The 19568-nt window shown below is 42.4% G+C and overlaps 1 protein-coding gene across 2 annotated transcripts in view; it reads right to left on the reverse strand.

The window, feature by feature from the left end:
• Lgi1 (leucine rich glioma inactivated 1) overlaps positions 1-19568 on the reverse strand; it is a 42145-nt gene that overhangs the window by 11609 nt on the left and 10968 nt on the right. For both annotated transcript variants that reach the window (XM_052714744.1, XM_052714745.1), the window contains 2 exons: positions 11147-11218; positions 10978-11049 (listed from right to left, as the gene is read on the reverse strand). In XM_052714744.1, the coding sequence (XP_052570704.1) occupies positions 10978-11049; positions 11147-11218 (144 nt within the window). The remainder of the gene's footprint in view (positions 1-10977; positions 11050-11146; positions 11219-19568) is intronic.

Genomic DNA, 19568 nt, shown 5'->3' on the forward strand with positions numbered 1-19568 from the left:
TTTAATATAGTGGCTGGCTTTTTCCTCTGATCCTCAGATAAACTTTATTGGGGTGCACAGATAAAATGTCACCACAGTCCTTTTAAAACATTCTTCAAGGTTCTCTTTGTCTTTTACCTCCTCTACTTAAATATGAAATTGTCCACATTTAAGCATTCATGAGTTTTAGAACTTACTTTACAGTTAATTTTGCTGTTTTGTTGGTTTTTGAAATTACTACTAGATGCCAAAACTTTTTTCAATGAACCATGGAATGTAAGAATGGGGAAAGAGTAGGAAGTTCAAGTCTCCTTAACGATGGGTTTGGTAATGAAGGGCATGGCTTTGCAGTCAGTCTGAGCTGGGTAGAAATCAGCGCTCCACCACTTCATAGCTGGATGACTTAGATTCTGCATCTTTAGAATCATGCTACACTGGTGTGGAACATCTGCTCCAGGCCCATGTGTTAGAGCCTTGGTCCTCAGCTTCTGTTCTGTTATTGGGAAATGGTAGAAATTTTAAGAAGTGGGGCCCAGTGGGAGATCACTTGGGATGTATCCTTGAAAGGTGACTGTGACTCTGGTCCCTTCCTATGCTGGTTAAGTTTTGTCAACTTGACAAAAGCTAGAGTCCTCAGAGAGGAGGGAGCCTCCATTGAGAACATGCCTCCATCAGACTGGCCTGTAGGCAAGCCTGTGGGACATTTTCTTGATGGATGACTTATGCCAAAGTGTCCAGCCTATGGTAAACAGTGCCATCCCTGGGCAGGTGGTCCTTTGGTATGTAAGAAAGCAGGCTGAGAAAGCCATAGAGGAATAAGCCAATAAACAGCATGGCTGCTTCTCTTTCAAGTTCCTGCCTTGGTTTCCTTCAGTGGACTGTGACTGGGATATATAAGCCAAATAGACTCTCTCCTCCCCAAGTTGCTTTTGGTGGTGCTGTTTATCACAGCAATAGAAAAGTAACTAACACACTTTCTATTTCTCTCTGTTCTGTGGCTATTCTGACTTTAATTCCCCCATACATTCCCATCATGATATGCTGCCATAGGCACACACCAATCATGAACTTAAAACCCCTAAAAATGGAAGCAATGTGAGCCTCTCCTTTTATATGGTGATTATGACAGGTGCTTGTTACAGTGGCAAACAAAACAAAACAAAAAACAACTAACTAAAATACAACCTTTCTAATTTCCATTTTAAAATGAAAAATAACTACCTCATCTCAAAGAGTGTTAGAAAAAGAAAGTGAAAATAAAGAGAGAAAATGAGATAGCCTAGGATGATATTTGGTATTGGGACTGCTCTAAAGAAAAAAAAAAAAAAAAAAAAAACAGAGCTGAGATGAGAAGGCAAAGGATAAAGTCTCCTGTATACACATTGTCCAGGAAGTAATAGTCAGAAAATGGACTACATGAGGGCTGGAGAGATGGCTCAGAGGTTAAGAGCACTGACTGCTCTTCCAGAGGTCCTGAGTTCAACTCCCAGCAACCACATGGTGGCTCACAACCATCTGTAACGTGATCTGGTGCCCTCTTCTGGCCAGCAGTCATACATGCTGTATACTAAATAAATAAATCTTAAAAAAAAAAAAAAAAAAAAACGGACTACATGAATAACTGTCACGGCTGCCCGTGTATTGTGAGATAAGGAATGATGTGAAGGGTTAGTCACAGAATAGGATTGCACCTCATGTCTAGGTTTGATGAGCAGTAAGACTGAGAAAGTTGCCTGGACTAGGAAACAGACTAAGAGGAGATATGGCGGGGACATGAAGAAGGCATTCCTGTGCCCTCAGCTCTGGACTGGCTTTCAGCCAGCTTCTCTGGGTCTCTGGGAAGCCCTGGGGCCATTAGGTTGCATTTAGATGAACAGAACACAGGCAGAGGAGTGTGAAAAGAGAATACCCAAGAAAGCAAAGCTGACGGAGCCTTTGGAAACCTGAATGGGCTCTGAGAAAGAGTGTTCTTCTAGTGTAGGTTGACAGGGAGGTGTAGAAAAATGCATCACAGGCACAGGAGGGAAACAGCAAAACTGTAAATGTGAGGTGGGTCAGAATTAGGGCCATGGGCCAGTTAAGGGTGTTTAACAATTCTTGAACGAGGAGAAATTGGAAATACTAGCATTCTGTTGCATAAGCAAGGGAAGTTCTTTCATCTGCCATTGTCTGCAGCTGTGAAGAATTGGGGACAAGCAACATCTCTGTTAATAAGGGAACATGAAAATAAGCAATGGTTCACAATTAACACAGGACATTTTGTCGATTTACAAAAAGGGGGCTGACTTCGATGCAGTATAAAATGCCTAGGTCAAAGTAAACACAGAGAACAGTATGTAGAGCACGGTCTCCAGGCAGAGAGGATATAGGTCTGTAGATGTACAAAGGTCTATGGAGAGAGATACACACTGTTGATGGAGGCTGTCCCCTTGAGGCACTGCTGTGAGTCCTGTGCCTTGTTAAAGCCAGCAGTGAAGAGGGCCTGGGGCCTCCAGAATCCATTGTAGGCACCTGAGGGCCACAAAGGAGAGATGCCTAGGGCACCAGGGTGGAAAGGGGGGAAAGGTTCTTTGCAGCTTGCTCAACATTTGATTTTTACCCGAAGAGTGAAGAGAATGAGATCTGGGGCCAGTCAGGCAGCTGGAACAGACACAAAGCCCGAGACAGCACTGTTTGCTTTAAGATCAGCATTTCCATCAGGGTTGTTGGGATTGTGGCACCCTTCAGGTTTCACCTCAGCATCAACTTTTCCAAGCCGCATTACATTTTCTCAGCCCCACCATGTCCCCGCCCGCCCGCCCGCCAGCTTCACAGAGAAACAGTTGCATATTATTCTCTTCCGCGGTAGAAGTTCTGGTTGAAAGGCCTGATGTAGCTCTGACCCCCTGCATCACTTAGTTCAGGACCAGTTTGAACCTCATCATGGTCAGGAGCATGCCCCTGCCAATCCATCCTCTCTGGGTGTCTGTTATCACATCTGTGAGAAACTGAGAAAAGGATGTAGGTTTCATTCACTGTGACAATTAACAAACACAGCTACTAATGGCTTTATCCCTACTCCTTTGCAATGGATTCTAGGAAAACTTCTGTGCCTGCAAGGGAATCTTTAAGGCTTATGTGTGTCAAGATCCCAAATGGATCTTTTCTTCTTGTTATAAAAACTAATGATGCTTAATAGCTACGCACTTTCAAAGATGTATTATTAATCTGTGTGTGTGTTCCTGTTTGAGTGCATGACTGTGTGTATGAGTCTCTCTGTGTGTGCCTGTGCATGTGTGTGTGCCTATGTGTGTGTCTGTGTGTCTCTGTGCCTGTGTGTGTATAGGTATGTGTGTGCCGATGTGTGTGCATCTGTGTGTCTGCGTTTATATGTGTGTGTGTGCCTGTGCCTATGTGTGTGCATCTGTGTCTGTGTGTGTGCCCTCTGAGGTCAGGAGAGTGTGTCAGATCCCCTTGGACCTAGAGTTATTGGTGGTTGTAAGCTGGTTACCCAACATGAGTGCTAGGAACTGAATTCCAGTTCTCTGAAAGAGCAATAAATGCTCCTTAACTGCTGAGCTATCTCAATTTAGGAGGGTGGAACTGTCTTTTCTCTCTTTCATAGTAAGAAAACTCTATGGCTTAGTAGTCCTAAAGATCCTGTCTTTTGCTTTTATTGACACACATACCAATACATATACCCATATACTAATTATTTCACCACGTTAAGACATTTTTGAAAGCACAAAAATTATTTTTAAAACAATGAAGGAGAAAAATAATCATCATAGCTAAGCCTTATTCTCATCACTAATACAGCCACCTAGAACAAATGATTCTGGGAGCCACATCACTGGTCCTGTGCTCCAAGATCTCTAGTCTTTGCTGTTCTTTAGAGTGATGGCTTATGGGAATGGAACTTCTAACTGGGGTCTAGACCTCCTTTCTCTTCAAAGATCTCTTCACTGGGATACTCTAGTCAGTGCAAGGGTTAAATCAGAGCCAAGTGGTAATACTAACCATGAGAACTTTTGTTAGGAATAAGAGGAAGAAAACCTAGGAGTGTAAAAGAGAAAATGGTCTGGGGACCCAGTGGCCTCCTGAGGTGTCAGCTGGCTTTCAGCTGCGATGATCTGAGGAAACTAGGGCCTTGCTTTGACCCAAGTCAGCCTCCATTAGATTCACTATCAGGTCCCACAAATCAGCTCCAGAGTGCAGTGGAAACTGGTGTGAGCTGGGAATGGGAGGCAGGCTTGAGTTCTGGCAGTGTTCTATGAAGTCAGTTCTTAGGTCAGGATGATCCCCAAATTCTAATCCTGCTCTTAAATCACATCTTCATACTTTTCCTTGTGAAAGGCTTACGGCTTCATCTTTAACAGTAATTAGATGATTCTGGAAGCAGTACTTTAAGCCACATGGTTCAGAGTCATTGCCTCTGACAAGGGTTTTTTTTTTTTGTTTGTTTGTTTGCTTTTTATATATAGGAAGTAGAGAGACATGGACTACCAGGTGGGGCTAATAGAGGGGTGAAGACAGGGCAGCGGTAGGAGAAAGCATTTCCTCACCGTTAACCACCCCAAGGATGGTTGTGCTTTCAGAGCTTGAAGAATGTTAGTGCCCTCAGTATATACTGCCAAATGAATAAAGAATGGGGGAGGGCAGGGAGGAAGGGGGCGAATCAGGGAGGGAGGGAGAGAGGGAGGGAGGGAAGGAAAAAAGAAGGAAGGGAGGGAGAGAGGCAGGGAGTCTGGAGTGGGTAGAGAAAAGTCTCTTATCCAGACTTAGCAAAAAGCAGGTAACAGTTCTCTAGGATTCAGTCAAGTGGGCTTCAGCCCAAAGACATTATTTAAATTAAATCATTTCCAAGAGATACCACACTAAACACCAAAACCAGGTTCATTTTTCACCCTTTTAATACCATTAGCACAGGACTTCAGGGATTAAACTCCTTCATGAGCTTGAAGGTACAAACCATACTCAAGCCATAGCCGCATATTTAACTTTAAGACCTGAATAGCTGGTATAGATCTGAATTTTTCTAATGAGCAAGCATTATCTTTGTAATTTGGAATAAAAGAATAGTTTATGGGCCACGATAACAATTTGCTAAACATTGGTGTTGATTTCTGATAATACTCAGTGAGCCTTTTTCCCTTCAGTAACCCACTACCGGACAGCAGCTGTGGACCAGTGGAGCCAGGGCTCTGCATGGGTATGCCAAAGTACCAGGGACCAAGTGTCAGCAGTCTATATGCCGTGGAATAGCTGCTGCCTACTGAGGATTGCCTGGGGGTAGGAAGAATGTCTACAATAGCTCCCAAACAAGGTTACCCCATGTGGTGGCTTGAAAGAAAATGGCCCCCAAAGAGAGTGGCACTTTTACGAGGTGTGGCCTTGTTGGAGTAGGTGTGGCCTTTTTGGAGGAAGTGTGTCACTGTGGAGACAGACTTTGAAGTCTCATTTATGTTCAAGCCGTGCCCACAGACCACTTCCTGTTTCCTGAAAGTCAGGATGTAGGACATTCCCACTACTTCTCCAGCACCATGTCTGTCCGCATTCCACCATGTCGCACCATGATGATAATGGACTAAACCTCTGAGAATGTAAGCCACCCCGTTTAAATGTTTTTTTCTTTATAAGAGTTGCCATGGTCATTGTGTCTCTTCATAGCAATAGAAACCCTAACCTCTTTAAGACACCCCTGATTTCCAAATCAGTTAGGAGGTCTTCATTTTAGCCTTATTGTTGATGCATGTGTGAGGATGTAGTATGATATGATGGGTAAAGGAGAATTTCCACTACCAGACTGCCTAAGTTCAAAGCCTGGGGCAATCCATTAGCTTTCCTGTTCCTAGATTGCTCATATGCATAATGCTGGTGTTGGTAATTTGTAAACTGATGGTGAGGGTTGGGGCTGCAGCTTGGAAAGTAGAGTGCTTGCCGAGGATGTAGCTCAATTACTAGAATGCTTGGATGAATGTGCAAAGTCCTGGGTTCAAGCCCCAGCACTGCATTAACCAGGCATGGTAACATGCCTGTAATCCCAGCACTTGGGAGGTAGAAGAAGGAAGATCAGAAGTTCAAGATCATCCTTAGCTACAATTTGAGCCCAGCTGGGGCACATGTGCCCTTCTCTTGAAAAGAAAAACAGAAGAAAAAAAAAAAGAATTGACTTGGAACCTGACTGATTACAGAGGACCATTGCTGATCTCGGCGGCCAGAGTTGCTCTAAGGACAGCTGGAAAGGACAGTGAGTGACACCACAGTTGGTCCCAGGTGTCAATTAGCACTTCTCAGGGATGCCTAATCGAGAGGAAAGGAGTCACCATTGTCCAGTGATGCCAGCTATTAAATCCCAGTTAACTCAGCTCACAGGGAAAATCCTAATTGTTAAAAACGAGTTTATGCCGGGCGGTGGTGGCGCACGCCTTTAATCCCAGCACTCGGGAGGCAGAGCCAGGCGGATCTCTGTGAGTTCGAGGCCGGCCTGGGCTACTAAGTGAGTTCCAGGAAAGGCGCAAAGCTACACAGAGAAACCCTGTCTCGAAAAACAAAAACAAAAACAAAAAAAAAACAAAAACAAAAAACTAGTTTATCTTCACTATTAGTGAAGACAGCAAGGCACTTGGGAATTCTCAAGCTTGTTTGATGAGTGGATAGCTGCGAAGTGCTTAGAAGGGAGCTTGGTGAGCGGGAGGGCGCGGAGACGCTAACCCACCCGTCCCGCACCAGGACTGCAAATGCTGCCGTGTTCTGGTGCTCTCACGGCAGTGCATAGCAAACTAGAATGTCAGCATGTGAAGCTGCAGACTCCCAGAGACACAAGCCCAAAGTGAGGATGGTTGCAGGGGGCTGGGAGCACCCCAGATGGCTGTGGGTGTTGCTTTCTGAGCAGCACAGCCCCGTGGCACTGAAACAAATGTGCTGTCTGAGCCACTGTAGTCTGCCATAGCGGCAATTTTCCAGTGGGTGCCATTGCCATAATCAAAGGTCTTCTCAGGCAAGCCCCCAGGACACCAAGGTGGATGCAAAGATGGGAGGAGTGGCTGTCTGTCTTCCAGAACGCCTGACCCTGGCCGTTAGCCTTGTGACTAGGTGTTCAGTGGGGGTGATGGCCCAGGTATTCTGAGGGATGAGTTCTAGGTAGACCCTGAGCTGAAGCTACACTTTCAAGAGCCTCTGTTGACTGTAGAACTGTCACTATGGGGAAACTGGGGGACAGTGAGGGCATGTGTGAGAGCAGGTCCATAGGTTGTAGAGGTGGTGGCCCCGGCCACGAAAATTCACAGTGCTGTCTGCTTTTTACTTAACCCTGTGTCTTGGCACACAGAAACATACACTACAGGTCCCTTGCCACGTGATACCATATGCTACCTTAGCATTCTGACAATAAAAAGGCCATCACTAGAACTGAGCCAATCCCAGTGGTCTACCCTAGAATCTCCCAAAACTGTAAGCCGAGTCCTCCAGTATTTAATTAGAGTTATAAAAGTATGCCTGCATGATATTAGGGCACTCAGAATAAAGCAATTCAAAGAGTGTCTCAATACTTAGCAGCTTTTATAGGGCAGGCCACTATGTCTGGCTTTTTTTTTTTTTTTTTTGAATGTGCTTTCTGGGGCTTGGACTCAGAATCTCATGCATACAAAGCAAGCATCTTACTGAGTTATCTGTTATGACTTTCAAGTTGTCTGCAAATGCCCTTTAGTAAGTAAACCTAGCAAAGCAAATATATTTTTTAAAAGTGATAAAAATTCATTGTTTCTAAAGGAACGGACCTAGTCTTTGCAGCAGATCTAATAACAGGGCAGAATGGAATGAGTTTGGTTTAAAAGTGTGCATCCAACTCCAACTCTCTGCATTTGGAGAATGGGAGGAAAGGTGAGGTTCTTCAGGATCTTTTTCCTTCTTCTTTTCAAATATTTATTACATTTATTTATTTGTGTGTATGTATACAGAAGCCTGTATGTGGCATGCACACGTCATTGTCTATGTGTGGAGGTTGGAGGATAATTTACAAATAGTTGGTTCTTCCTTTCCACCATGTGGATCTTAAGATCCAATCCAGGTCATCAGACTTAGCAGCAAGTACCTTTACCCACGGAGACATCTTGCTGGCTCCAGGATCCCTTTCTTGTCTCAAATCTACATCTCAAATCATGTACCAGCATCTGGTCAGCTCAGTGACAGCTCTCTGGTTCTGCTTTAACTGACACAGGACGGCCTTCCCTGGATGCCTTGCTGAAGACCTGGGCAACTTCTGGCTTTGTTGCTGATGAGAAGGGGAGCAGCGTCCACTCAGGGCATAATTTATGCTTTCATTTTCATGCCTCCAGGAGGGCCGTGTCACTGCCCACTCTTTCCACAAGGTCACCTGGAGACTACAGTGAGGTAAGAGTGTGAAACCGCTTTATAAATTCTTCCTGCGGTGTACACGGGCCAGAGGGCTTGCTGACATATCCTGACTGCTTAAATGCTTGCCTTTCAATTGGAAAGAACTAGTCAAAGGTGGAGGAAACGCTCTTTGAAGCCTAAAACCTTAAAAAAAAAAAAGAAACTAATGGCACAAAGAAATGCCAGGCTTCCTTACAAGCAGTAAACAGTGGAAAAGGAACTAGCCGTGTTGAGCAGGCAGAGACATCTGGGTTGCAAAGGCTGCCTGCTCCAGCCTCAAAGGAAAGAGGAAAGCAGGAAATACACCTTCAAGAAAAGCATAATTTAGAAAAGAGCGTAAAACCTGAACACAATGACATGGAGTGAGAAAATATTTGTTTATCCAGTTCCTCTTCCTGTTCCAGGACGGGCTCCTTCAAGCCGGGATGAATCTCACCCATCTTCATGGGTCTTACTCCTTGTAAAGCTTAAACTGCACTCTAGCAATGACTTAGCATGGCCCACTTGTTGTTGCCACTTTGTGGATCAAAATAATAACAGTATCATGGATTAGGTAACGATGCAATAGACCCATCTGGTTGATCAACGCCTGCCCCCAGTGACACACCTCCTCCAACAAAGCCACACCTCCTAAGCCTTTCCAAACAGTTCCACCAACTAAAGACCAGATATTCAAATGTATAAGCCTAATGGGGGCTATTCTCATTCAAACCACCACTACATAAGGTAGGGAACATCCATTTCACCTTTTGTGTGTTTATTTATTTTTTTATTTTGTCTGAATAAACATTCTGCAGAACTAGACTCTATGATAAAAATTATATAATATTAATTCTGTTCCACAGCCATCTTCATGTCATATTATATCACTGATGGGAAGGGAATTGCAAATAGTGTTTGTATTATAATGACCCTAGACAAGTCTTGAAAGAACAGGATTGGATTTCATAAAATACATTTGGCTCTCAGCTTCCTCTTGTTGCAATCCAAACAGCAAGAGACAATGGGACCTGGTAGGCATAGCAGGATGACCACATGGACACATTAGAAAGTAGGTTCACAGGACAAGTGTTACTCTGCTTCATCAGGGTTTAGAACAGAGCTGGGCTGAGGAACTGTGAGATTAGCTCAGGATTGACAGAATGAATATAACACATAGATTTCTTACATCATCAGCACAGATGAGGCTCATTTTAGGTATGTAAGAAATCACTATTGAATGATTGAATGGTCCATCCAATTCAGCTGCTGAGTGGGTGTTTTTATTATTACGTAAGGAATCAGTTCAATAATCATGTCTCCTGCTCAAGATTCTGTTTCTGATCTGGGCCTGGTGCTGCAGGCCTGTAATCCCAGCTACTTAGGTATTTGATAAATACCTGAAGTAAATGATAAAAAGCAAGAAAATGATAAATTCAAGGCATGTCTAGACTAGAATAAGTTCAAGGCCAACCTGGGTAACTTAGTAAGATGCTGTCTCAAATAAATAATAAAGCTGGGAAGTGGTGGTGCACACCTTTGATCTCAGCACTTGGGAGGTAGAGACAGGTGGATCTCTGTCAGTTCAAGGCCAGCCTGTTTTACAGAGCTAGTTCCAGAACAGCCAAGGCTACACAAAGAAAGCCTGTCTAGAAAGAACAAAAACGAAAAAAAGATAAGTGAATAAAAAATGGGGGTTCAGGGACGCAACTCAGTGGTAGGACCATTGTTTCAAATGTATAAGGCCCCAGGTTCAATTTCTTCATCTCTAACGTGGGTAAATGTTATATCTGTAATGTGTATTTTCCTTAAAAATCCCTTCCTGCCCTCTTAAGAGGTGGAAGAGGCTAGAAGAAGAAATTTAAGTGGTTTATGTGGTTGAGGGTTTTCCTTTCCACACTATGCCATTCCAGACTGGGTCACTGCCAGCTGAAGAGCTTGCTCTTTACATTACAGATTAATAAGGAACAGCCCTTCCCTCTACCCGATAGGTGCTGGTTACATCCGTGTTGTGACAAGGAAGAATAGCTCATATTTCTTATGTTTCCTGGGAGACAAAAATTGTCTCTTGTTTAGAATGACTGCTGTATCTTTAATCACCTTTGAAATAATTAAGTATTTTGGGTTATAAAATAGACAGTTCAAGCACTATATAGACACTGCCTATGGCTACATCTGGTTTAAACACATATTAAGTCAGGACTTAGACTGTGAGAAAAGAGCAGCAAATACCAAATTAAAGGCTCAAGTCAACTGATAATCCTCCAAAGATATAGATAATGAAAGTTATTTCAGTCATCTTTTTCCCTACATTAGATTGCTTTTCTAATTATGCTCCATCTGGGCTAAGAATAGCAATCATCATCAATTTCCTGAGTACATGGTGACACATGACAGAGAGGACGGCAAATGTGCATGGAGAGAAAGAATTTGAGTTCTTAAATTTTCATGGGCACTTGTACTTTAATCTTAGGTACCAAACTGAATTCATGAGCTCAAAAACAAAGGATATGTAGCTCAGTGGTAGAGTGCTCACCTAGAATGTACAAGGCTCTCATGTTTGATCCCAGGACTGCAGAAACTCGAATAAACCCAAATCAGCCAAACAAACAAAGCTTGAAAAATAATAGCAACATCTATACTTACAGGTGAATTAAAGACTTGAGTCCCCGGAAAGTATGTCTTGAAATGGACTTGATATTGTTGTTTTCTATGAATCTGCAAGAGGTGACAACGTTTTTGGTCAGATAGCCATAGTAACTGAGGAGTGCCTGTCCTGAATTAGTGTGGGGGCGGGGGAAGTTGTCTTACTTACAAATATTCTAGATGTGGAAGACCAATAAAAGCATCATCACTGATCACATCAAAGGAGTTCGATGTGAACAACCTGCCCAGAGAGAGTACACAATGAGAACAATTAAACTGTCAGCCTGCTGATCTTTGCTGCTCTCATCTCTCAGAGAAACAGGTGAAGGTTGACACAGATAAATGTCTATAGTGTTGTTTCTACAGAAAACCTAGGCAGCTTTTCTCACTCCTAGCTGTCTCCTCCTGAAACGCTCACGGAAAGGGTGCCTGCAGCCCCTCTTTTCAGGTCATAGGTATCATACATCCTAGGAAGCATTTGGAGAAACAAGCAGATCAAGTAGGCAGCAGGTACAGGCAAATCAACTTTTTTTTTTTTTTTTTTTTTTTTTTTTTTTTTTTTTTTTTTGTGGTACTATGATGAAGACACTAGTGATCGTTTTCATGTGAAAACATGCTCTGGAAACTTCTGGAATATTTTGACAGGGCAAAATAATGGGGCACTGGGAGTTTAATACTGGGAATTGTAGGGGAATATGTAGCCTCATTATGCTGCGATAGCTTAGGGCAGGTATAATGCGTGGACAGTGGTCATGAACACCAGCTAACCTTCTTTGAAAACAGGACAGGCTGAAGATGGGAAATGTTGACACTTAGGAGGCATTGGAGGCCATTTTATTACTAAATAATTAAAAGGAACACTTTTACTTGAACAAATTTATTGGCATTTTCAAAATCCACAGGGATCTGGCTTGAAAAATCACTGAGGTCAAAGGACGTCAACAAATCCGTCACCACACCCTGTTGAACTCTTTGGAGAAGCTGCCAGTTTTCTAATTGAAAACCTAAAAACAGGTATTTTTAGGCTAAATAATTGGATTGTGTGCCAGACGATTTAATAACCGTGTAATAATTCTGTTAGTAAACCTTGTGATATTTTTACTTTGAGAGTGTAGGTTAAATGTAATTGCCAGTAATTTGTCAAGCGACTTCCCTCTGAGCCTGTTAACCGAGGAGATTAAACCAGGAGATTTTACTTTCTGAAGTATTTTGAAATGAGTAATCAGGGGAGGGTTAGACATGGACTGATAAGTTTTGAAGCTGAGGGATGGGAACACAGGTGTAAATTTTATGGTCAGCTCTATTTTTAGAGACGAGATTTTTCCATTAAAAAAAAAAAAAAAAAAAAAAAGACGTGGAGGACGAAGCAGCCAAGTGAAACGAAATGACCTCTTCTGTTTTTTTTTTCCCAAACTATCAATCCTGAAATGGTGTTGAGTTCACTACTAATCCCTCCTGCCTCTAGCATCATGGCTTTTTACTCAAGTAATTCACTAGACTCTAAAAAGCCAAGAGCAACTAATCAGACACATATTACAGCCTGTACTTATTAAAATGAAGTACAAGGTTCATGACTTCCATCACGACTCTGGTAATTGTCTCCTCTCGTTTTACGGTTTTGGAAAGCAACACAAAGCTCAGCCTTACTCCTAGGTAAGCTGACGCCCAAAGGCTTGAGCAGGCTCTGGGGCTTTGTTTCTGTCCTTAAGGGCAGCAACAGGGATGAAGAGAGGGAAAATACAGCAGAACAGACACAGGTAAGTGCTTCTCGGCCTCAACTGTTTGCAAACTGCCCTGCGGTTCACCAGGGACTTCATCATCCCACACTCCAAACTGCCAGAAGAAATAACTTTTTGTTTTGTTTTGTTTTTTTGAGACAGGTTTTCTCTGTGTAGCTTTGCGCCTTTCCTGGAACTGGCTTTGGAGACCAGGTTGGCCTCGAACTCACAGAGATCCTCCTGCCTCTGCCTCCCAAGTGCTGGGATAAAAGGCGTGCGCCGCCGCCGCCGCCGCCGCCGCCGCCGCCACCACCCGGCTAAGAAATATCACTGCCACCCTTTATGTTAAATATCACTTTTATCACTGCCACCCTTTATGTTAAACCAGAAGCAAGGTAGACTGAGAAACAGTTATCAGTGGGCATCCCTAGGCATGTCACAGAAATGAAAGATAGGATTTCTTCTAGAATTTCTGTTGGCTTGTTCAGTACTTACCTTAGTACTTGTGGTAGTAACTGTTTTACTATGAATACTGAGCAAATATTTGTTGAACAAAGAGGCTTTCTCTGTTCAGCACATTGCTAGATTACAATATTGGATGTAATTTTAGAGCAAGGTCTTGCCTTTATTTGTTTTTGTGCCCCCAACTCTATCCCATTTCCTGGTTTTGAAAAAAAAAAAATGTTTGGGGAACTAAATTTCAAAGATTAAAACCACTGGCTAAAACTATAACTACAAGCAAAATATCCTAAGGAAAGAAGTCAGAACACGATAAAGCACATGCTACGTGGTGAACATAGAAAGAACAAATCTATGCAGGTAGACACCAGTGCAGTGGTTGTTCTTGGAGGGACCTTCGAACTGAAAGTGAGCACAAAGGCTGCCTCTAGGGTGAAAATAATACTTGGCTTCTTAACTTGGGTGCTGGATACAAGGGTGCTTGTTTGTAAACAAACAAACACAAAGCCATTGAGAAGTAGTACACTTGTGATGGTGACTTTTTCTCTATGTATAATTATACTTCAATTTAAATTATAAAAGCTAAAAAATTTCCTCTGACTGAGATAATAATAAATATCATAGCTTTTTAATTCTAAATTCAATAGTAGTTTCTATGAACATGAGATTATAAAATTATATATATATTCAAAATATACTTGAGTGGCTTATTCATTTTATTATTCAATATAAACTTGAAAAGACTCATGAACAGATCACATTCTATGAGGAAAATAAAACTTAAATCCTTAATTTTTATAGAGTCTTAGAAATATATTTTATTCTACCAGGCAGTGGTGGCATACATCTTTGATCCCAGCACTTGAGAAGCAGTGGCAGGCGGATCTCAGTGAATTCAAGGCCAGCCTGGTCTACAGAGCAAGATCCAGGACAGCCACTGCTACTCAGAGAAACCCTGTCTTGAAAAACCAAAAAAAAAAAAAAAAAAAAAGTAAAGGAAGAAATAATTTTATTTCAATATTATGACTTGTGATTAAATCAGATAAATCAAGTATTCTACTGTCTCTATTAAGGGAAATAATACACACCCTAGCCCATGTTCATACACAACAGTTCTGAGGCTAAGCAGAATGGTTGTGTTTTGTTTTACATAACCTCTGGCCTGTTCCATGGATTATTAGGGCAAGAAAGACATAGTTTTTCCCTCAGAGTAGCCAGTTCCTAGATTGGGTAGCATTCCACGATCCAAATGGCCTGGCTCAGAAAGGTATTGGCTAAGACAATAATATTCTTCTTCAGTTTGTGGACTTGAAAGCTGGAACAGTCAGTCTGCAGAGGAACTAAAGCTCTTGGATCAATGACAATTGACGTGTGCGCAAGGACCACATATGAACTGACCACATATGGAGTCCTCACAAAGGGAAGAGTGATAGAGGCCGTGTGGGGAGATGCCTGGATCCGTGTCGCATCCAAACAGTGCTTTCCAATCTTGGATGCACTTGGAATCACCCAAGGAGCTTAAAAATACCGACAACTCATTCCCACTCTCAAGGATTCTGGTTAAATTCTACACTTGGAGTGTGGCCCAAGCTATTTTAAAGCTGCCTGAGTGGTGCCTGCAGCCAGTGTGCATAGAGAGAAGCTTCTGGGTCAGTTGTGATACCCCATGCACTTGTGGTGACCAAGAATCCTCTGATCTTTGTAACATTGTTGTGGGGCATTGAAGGACTATGGGTTCCCCTGTCCCCCAAAATACACATAATGAGAATATGCAATAATATGAATCAGATGGGACAACCGTCATCACAAGAGCCACAACCTGGAGGTGTTTGTGGGTACCAATGAACAGTCTGAATGGCCTTCTTACCCTGAGCAGAGATCAGAGGTCTGGGCCAACAGATAAGCCAGGAGATATCCCAGTTCGTAGAGGTCACGTGTGGTTTGCCTCTGTCGCAGTCCCGTAAGACCTCTGAAGCCTCTGCCACTTCCTCTCTTTCTGGGGAAGGAAGAAACTAGGCATTTTCCCACTAGTCTTGGTGGGGGTAGATCAGGGGTGTGCCTTGACCTCTCTAACTCCCTCCAAGGGATAAGCATTTTTTAATATGTCATGAAGCAGCTGTGGGAATGGTGGGGACGATTTTTTTTATTATTATTTTATTTTTTGAAGCCGTGGAAATATGTTTCCTTCCCAGGAGGAAGACTTAGAAAGATTGCATGGATCCACTATCGGTTCCAGGCAGCCACCGGCTCATTTAAAATGGTAGTTATTGTCTTCATACCACTCTACACTTGTCAGCCTCCTGCCAGGAGCATCTCATATGGGCTTCAGAACAACCATGTGAAGGTGGTAGATCCAGCATTGCTCTGTGTTTGACAGGAGGAAAGGGAGGTCCAGAGAGCTACCCAAGGCTTTGTTAAAAATCTTGAGGCCTAAGACCCCTTAGTCCAGAACCTTTTCCTCATACTGGGTGGCTTCTCAGCATGGGGTCTAGATGATATAACAACAAAACAACAGTATTCTGGTGAATAGCCTCCACACAGCTCAACTCACATAGCCTTACAAGGTATGATTAAATGATAATCTCTTTTTGGAAGGAATTAAATGATCAATATAAGTAATCTCAAAAATCACATCAAGAGGTTATCATATCAATCTATGTGGTTTTTTTTAAAGTAGAGCATTTTAAAAATTTGAATGCAATTTGCACATGATATACATGTCTCATAAAAGTTCAGGAAAATAGAGGAAAAGACTTAAAAAAATTAGAGAAAAAAGTAGAGAGCACTGCCAGACTACCCAGGTACTGGTATGCATACACATCTATCACATATGTGATATCTGCACATGTATGTTTATCAAGCTGACAAAAGCTGTGTATTGTTCTGTGTGTGTGTGTGTGTGTGTGTTTTTTCTTTCCTGTTTTGGAATTTGGGGATGGGTTGGGAGGTCTCACCTTACAGTTGACACTGGTCAAGAATATACTTTGTAGTCTAAACTGGCTTTGAACTTGTGATCCTTATATCCTAGCCTCCCAAGTGCTAGGATTCCAGGTGTGCATCGAACCCCAACTTGATTTGTGTACTCGCCATTTTTTTTATCATGAACATTTTTTCATGATGATGTTTTAATAATATAGTTTAATGGATAGCTGAGTTGTGTATTGTGGCATGCTATAATGTAGGCGTCTAATGAGAGTTCCAGTTTTTAACTATCTACCACAACCCCCTATGTATGCAAACACCTTTCCTGTCTCTATTTCCCTAGGATGGACTTAGAGTAGATTTCTGTTGGATTAAGGATGTTCTTAAGTCCCTAGCTTTTATGCAAGCTTTGTAAATCACATGTCCAACTCTGGAGTACAAAAAGGCCCATTTCATCATCCCTTCACTAACATTTAATTTATCACTTTTTCCCTGTGAAATCATGACTTCTTAATTCACTTGGGACTTAGACCCATGTATAATTAAAGTAGGTCACTTCCTTGGTTCTTTCCTAAGCATTATTCTGCTTTTTGTTAATAATTAAAGGACCTCTAACTTGAAGTGTTATTCTTTCCAAATGGCTACCATTTTACTAGTTTTTTTCCTTCCAATATTTATTGTACCCACTACTTCTTAATATAAAAACTTTTTATTTTTCATTATATTTATTTTGTTCTAATTTCCTTCTGGTATTTATTGAGTTTAACACTCAATTATATATATATATATTTGGTTTTTCGAGACAGGGTTTCTCTGTGTAGCTTTGCGCCTTTACCTGGGACTCACTTGGTAGCCCAGGCTGGCCTCGAACTCACAGAGATCCGCCTGGCTCTGCCTCCCGAGTGCTGGGATTAAAGGCGTGCGCCACCACCGCCCGGCTCAATTATATTTTTATTCTTTCTGTATAAACATGAAAACATATAGAAGTATGGCTTCACCACTGTGTAAAGTATCAAGTAAATTTTGATTTGTAATAGGCTTTAAATTACATGTTTTATTTAACCATTATTTAGAATAATATTTTCTTTCTTCCTTCCCCTGTCCTTTCTTCCTTCCTTCCTTCTTTCCTTCCTTCCTTCCTCCCTTCCTCCCTCCCTTCCTTCCTTTCTTTTTTTCTTTCTCTCTTTCTCTCTCTCTTTCTTTCTTTCTTTCTCTCTCAATCTTTCTGTCTTTCTTTCTTTCTTTCTTTCTTTCTTTCTTTCTTTCTTTCTTTCTTTCTATACAAGGTCTCACTATATAACCCTGGCTGGCCTGGAATTCACAAAGATCCATCTGCCCCTGCATCCTGAAAATATTATGATTAAAGGTATGTACCACCATGCCCAGTTTAGAGTAATACTTTTGAAACTGCCCGTTTTAAAAAGAAACCTTCATAAATTTATTGACAATACACGCTGTGGTCAGAGGATATGACTTGATTATTAAGTACTGACCCCACACTGCAGTCTTGTCTTCCGCTTGCCTGTGTGTGGCTGCCTATAGGGATAAGGCACAGCTCTTCATTAACAAAACACTTTAGTGCCATGGCCATAAGGTTGTTGGGGGCAGGGGTTTTGGTTGGATGAAAGCTAAGATCAGCTTTCCAAAAGAAGAAGAGTAGGCAACATGGTTACCGGGAATTTAGGTTCAACAGAACCTGTGATCAGCAGCGGGAAGTGAGTCGGGTGGCAGAGGGTCTAAGAAAGGTCTGGTTATAGGCAGTCAAGGTGAAGGCTGCCCTAGGTGCAGCTGACAAGCCAGAGACAAAGGTCCATTGAGAGAGAGGACAGGACAGGCACACAGAGTCCAGCAATGGTTTCTTGCCCTGGTTTCTTCTTCCAAAGGCCAAGAAAGGAACACCACAGAAAGACCAGAAAGCTTACATCTTGATTCCCATTTGTCCATAAATCCTCTGTGTATCCTAATGCGTACCAATTCTCTCTGTCTTATTAAAGGAAGGGGCTGGATGAGATAGCTTCAGAAGCCACTTTTCATTCTAAAGAATTACAAGTCTAGGTTTGTGGCATTGTAGACTTATAAGCTGGGATGGAGATCTGTCTGCAGATGGCAAAATACAGGGGAGACCAATGCCTGCTGAGAAAATCTTATTGTCCCAAGTCAGACTGCTCACTTGGCCCTGTCCCAGGACCCCTGGCCCTAATGATATTCACTCAGCCCCTCTGTACCACCTGAACGTCTTGACTGCCATCAGAATTGCCAGTGGCCCATGAAAGGCCCGCCTCCATTCTTTCATCTAGAGCAGGTTCTCCTGGCAACAGAGGAGGGATGGTTGAGAAAATTCTTTTTCCTCACAACCCTTCTCCTATAAAGGATGAAGAAGAAAAGGGCCAGCAGTGGCAGCTGGTTGTCACCTGGAGACTGCACCGATGGGATACGGAATACAGAATCAGGCTTCGAAGCGTGTTTCTGCCACTTACTACTGTATGTTAACACATTAAGTAGGTGAATGTGTTCGCTCTCTGTTAAAATGGGGATTATAATAACAAAAGGATTCCCCGGATGAGCCTACAGAATCCCGTGAGAGAATGTAGATGAGCATGTCTCCAGTGCTTCTGCCAGGGAGCATCCACACAAAGAAAACAGAGATGGGAGGAACTCAGTTTCAGGGAAGTCATCCCTGCCAGATAAGACTAATGGGTATGGTCCAGGCTGTCACGCGTCCATGGGCAGTGTGTGAAAACACACAGTACATATCCAGGTTCCTGTGCGTCTAGGTGTATGTGTACTATGTACACATCAAGGAGACCAAACTGCATATATTACAGCTGTTGGGGGATGTGGCAGCACTGCTGGAGGGACTTGTCAAAGTGTTTGGAGCCTTGCTTAACCAATCCAGACTCTCTGGTTGCTGGTAATGTTCATGATCCAAAAGACTAGGACTGGCTGAAGAATAATTAACAATAGGCTGGTGATTCACATCAGCTAAGCGCCCATGTTCTGAGTGCATGTGCCATGTGAATAATTCACATTTGAATATTTTAAAATATGCTCTTAAGACAGAGAAGCACTGGCGTGGGAAGCAATGCTGAAGAGCACATTATTTGACAGTTATTTTTGACTCTCCTCTTTGAAAAAGATTTTCAATGTAATTCAGCTGATCCCTTAGTCTGCCACCTTTCCAATAAGGATTGGTTGCAAAGAACCTTAATTTGGCTTCATATAACCAAGGGTGTGTGTGTGTGTGTGTGTGTGTGTGTGTGTGTGTGTGTGTGTGTGTGTGTGCTCTAGAGACATGAAATCTAATTCCACTTTAGACAGGTGAAGAAACTGAGGCTGGCAGATGTTAGGCAATGTGACCAAGGTGTCTTATTTTTTTTTCCCACTGGTGGGCCAGGATTAGAATATAGATTACAAATCTGTAAGAGTTCTCTGGGCAGGGGCCCACCCCTTTATGATATAGTTCATTAACTCTCCTCTCAGGACAACCCACAT

This window comes from Peromyscus californicus, unplaced genomic scaffold (assembly GCF_007827085.1).
Source record: "Peromyscus californicus insignis strain IS unplaced genomic scaffold, ASM782708v3 Scaffold_4__1_contigs__length_199733344, whole genome shotgun sequence".
Classification (NCBI taxonomy): Eukaryota; Metazoa; Chordata; class Mammalia; order Rodentia; family Cricetidae; genus Peromyscus; species Peromyscus californicus.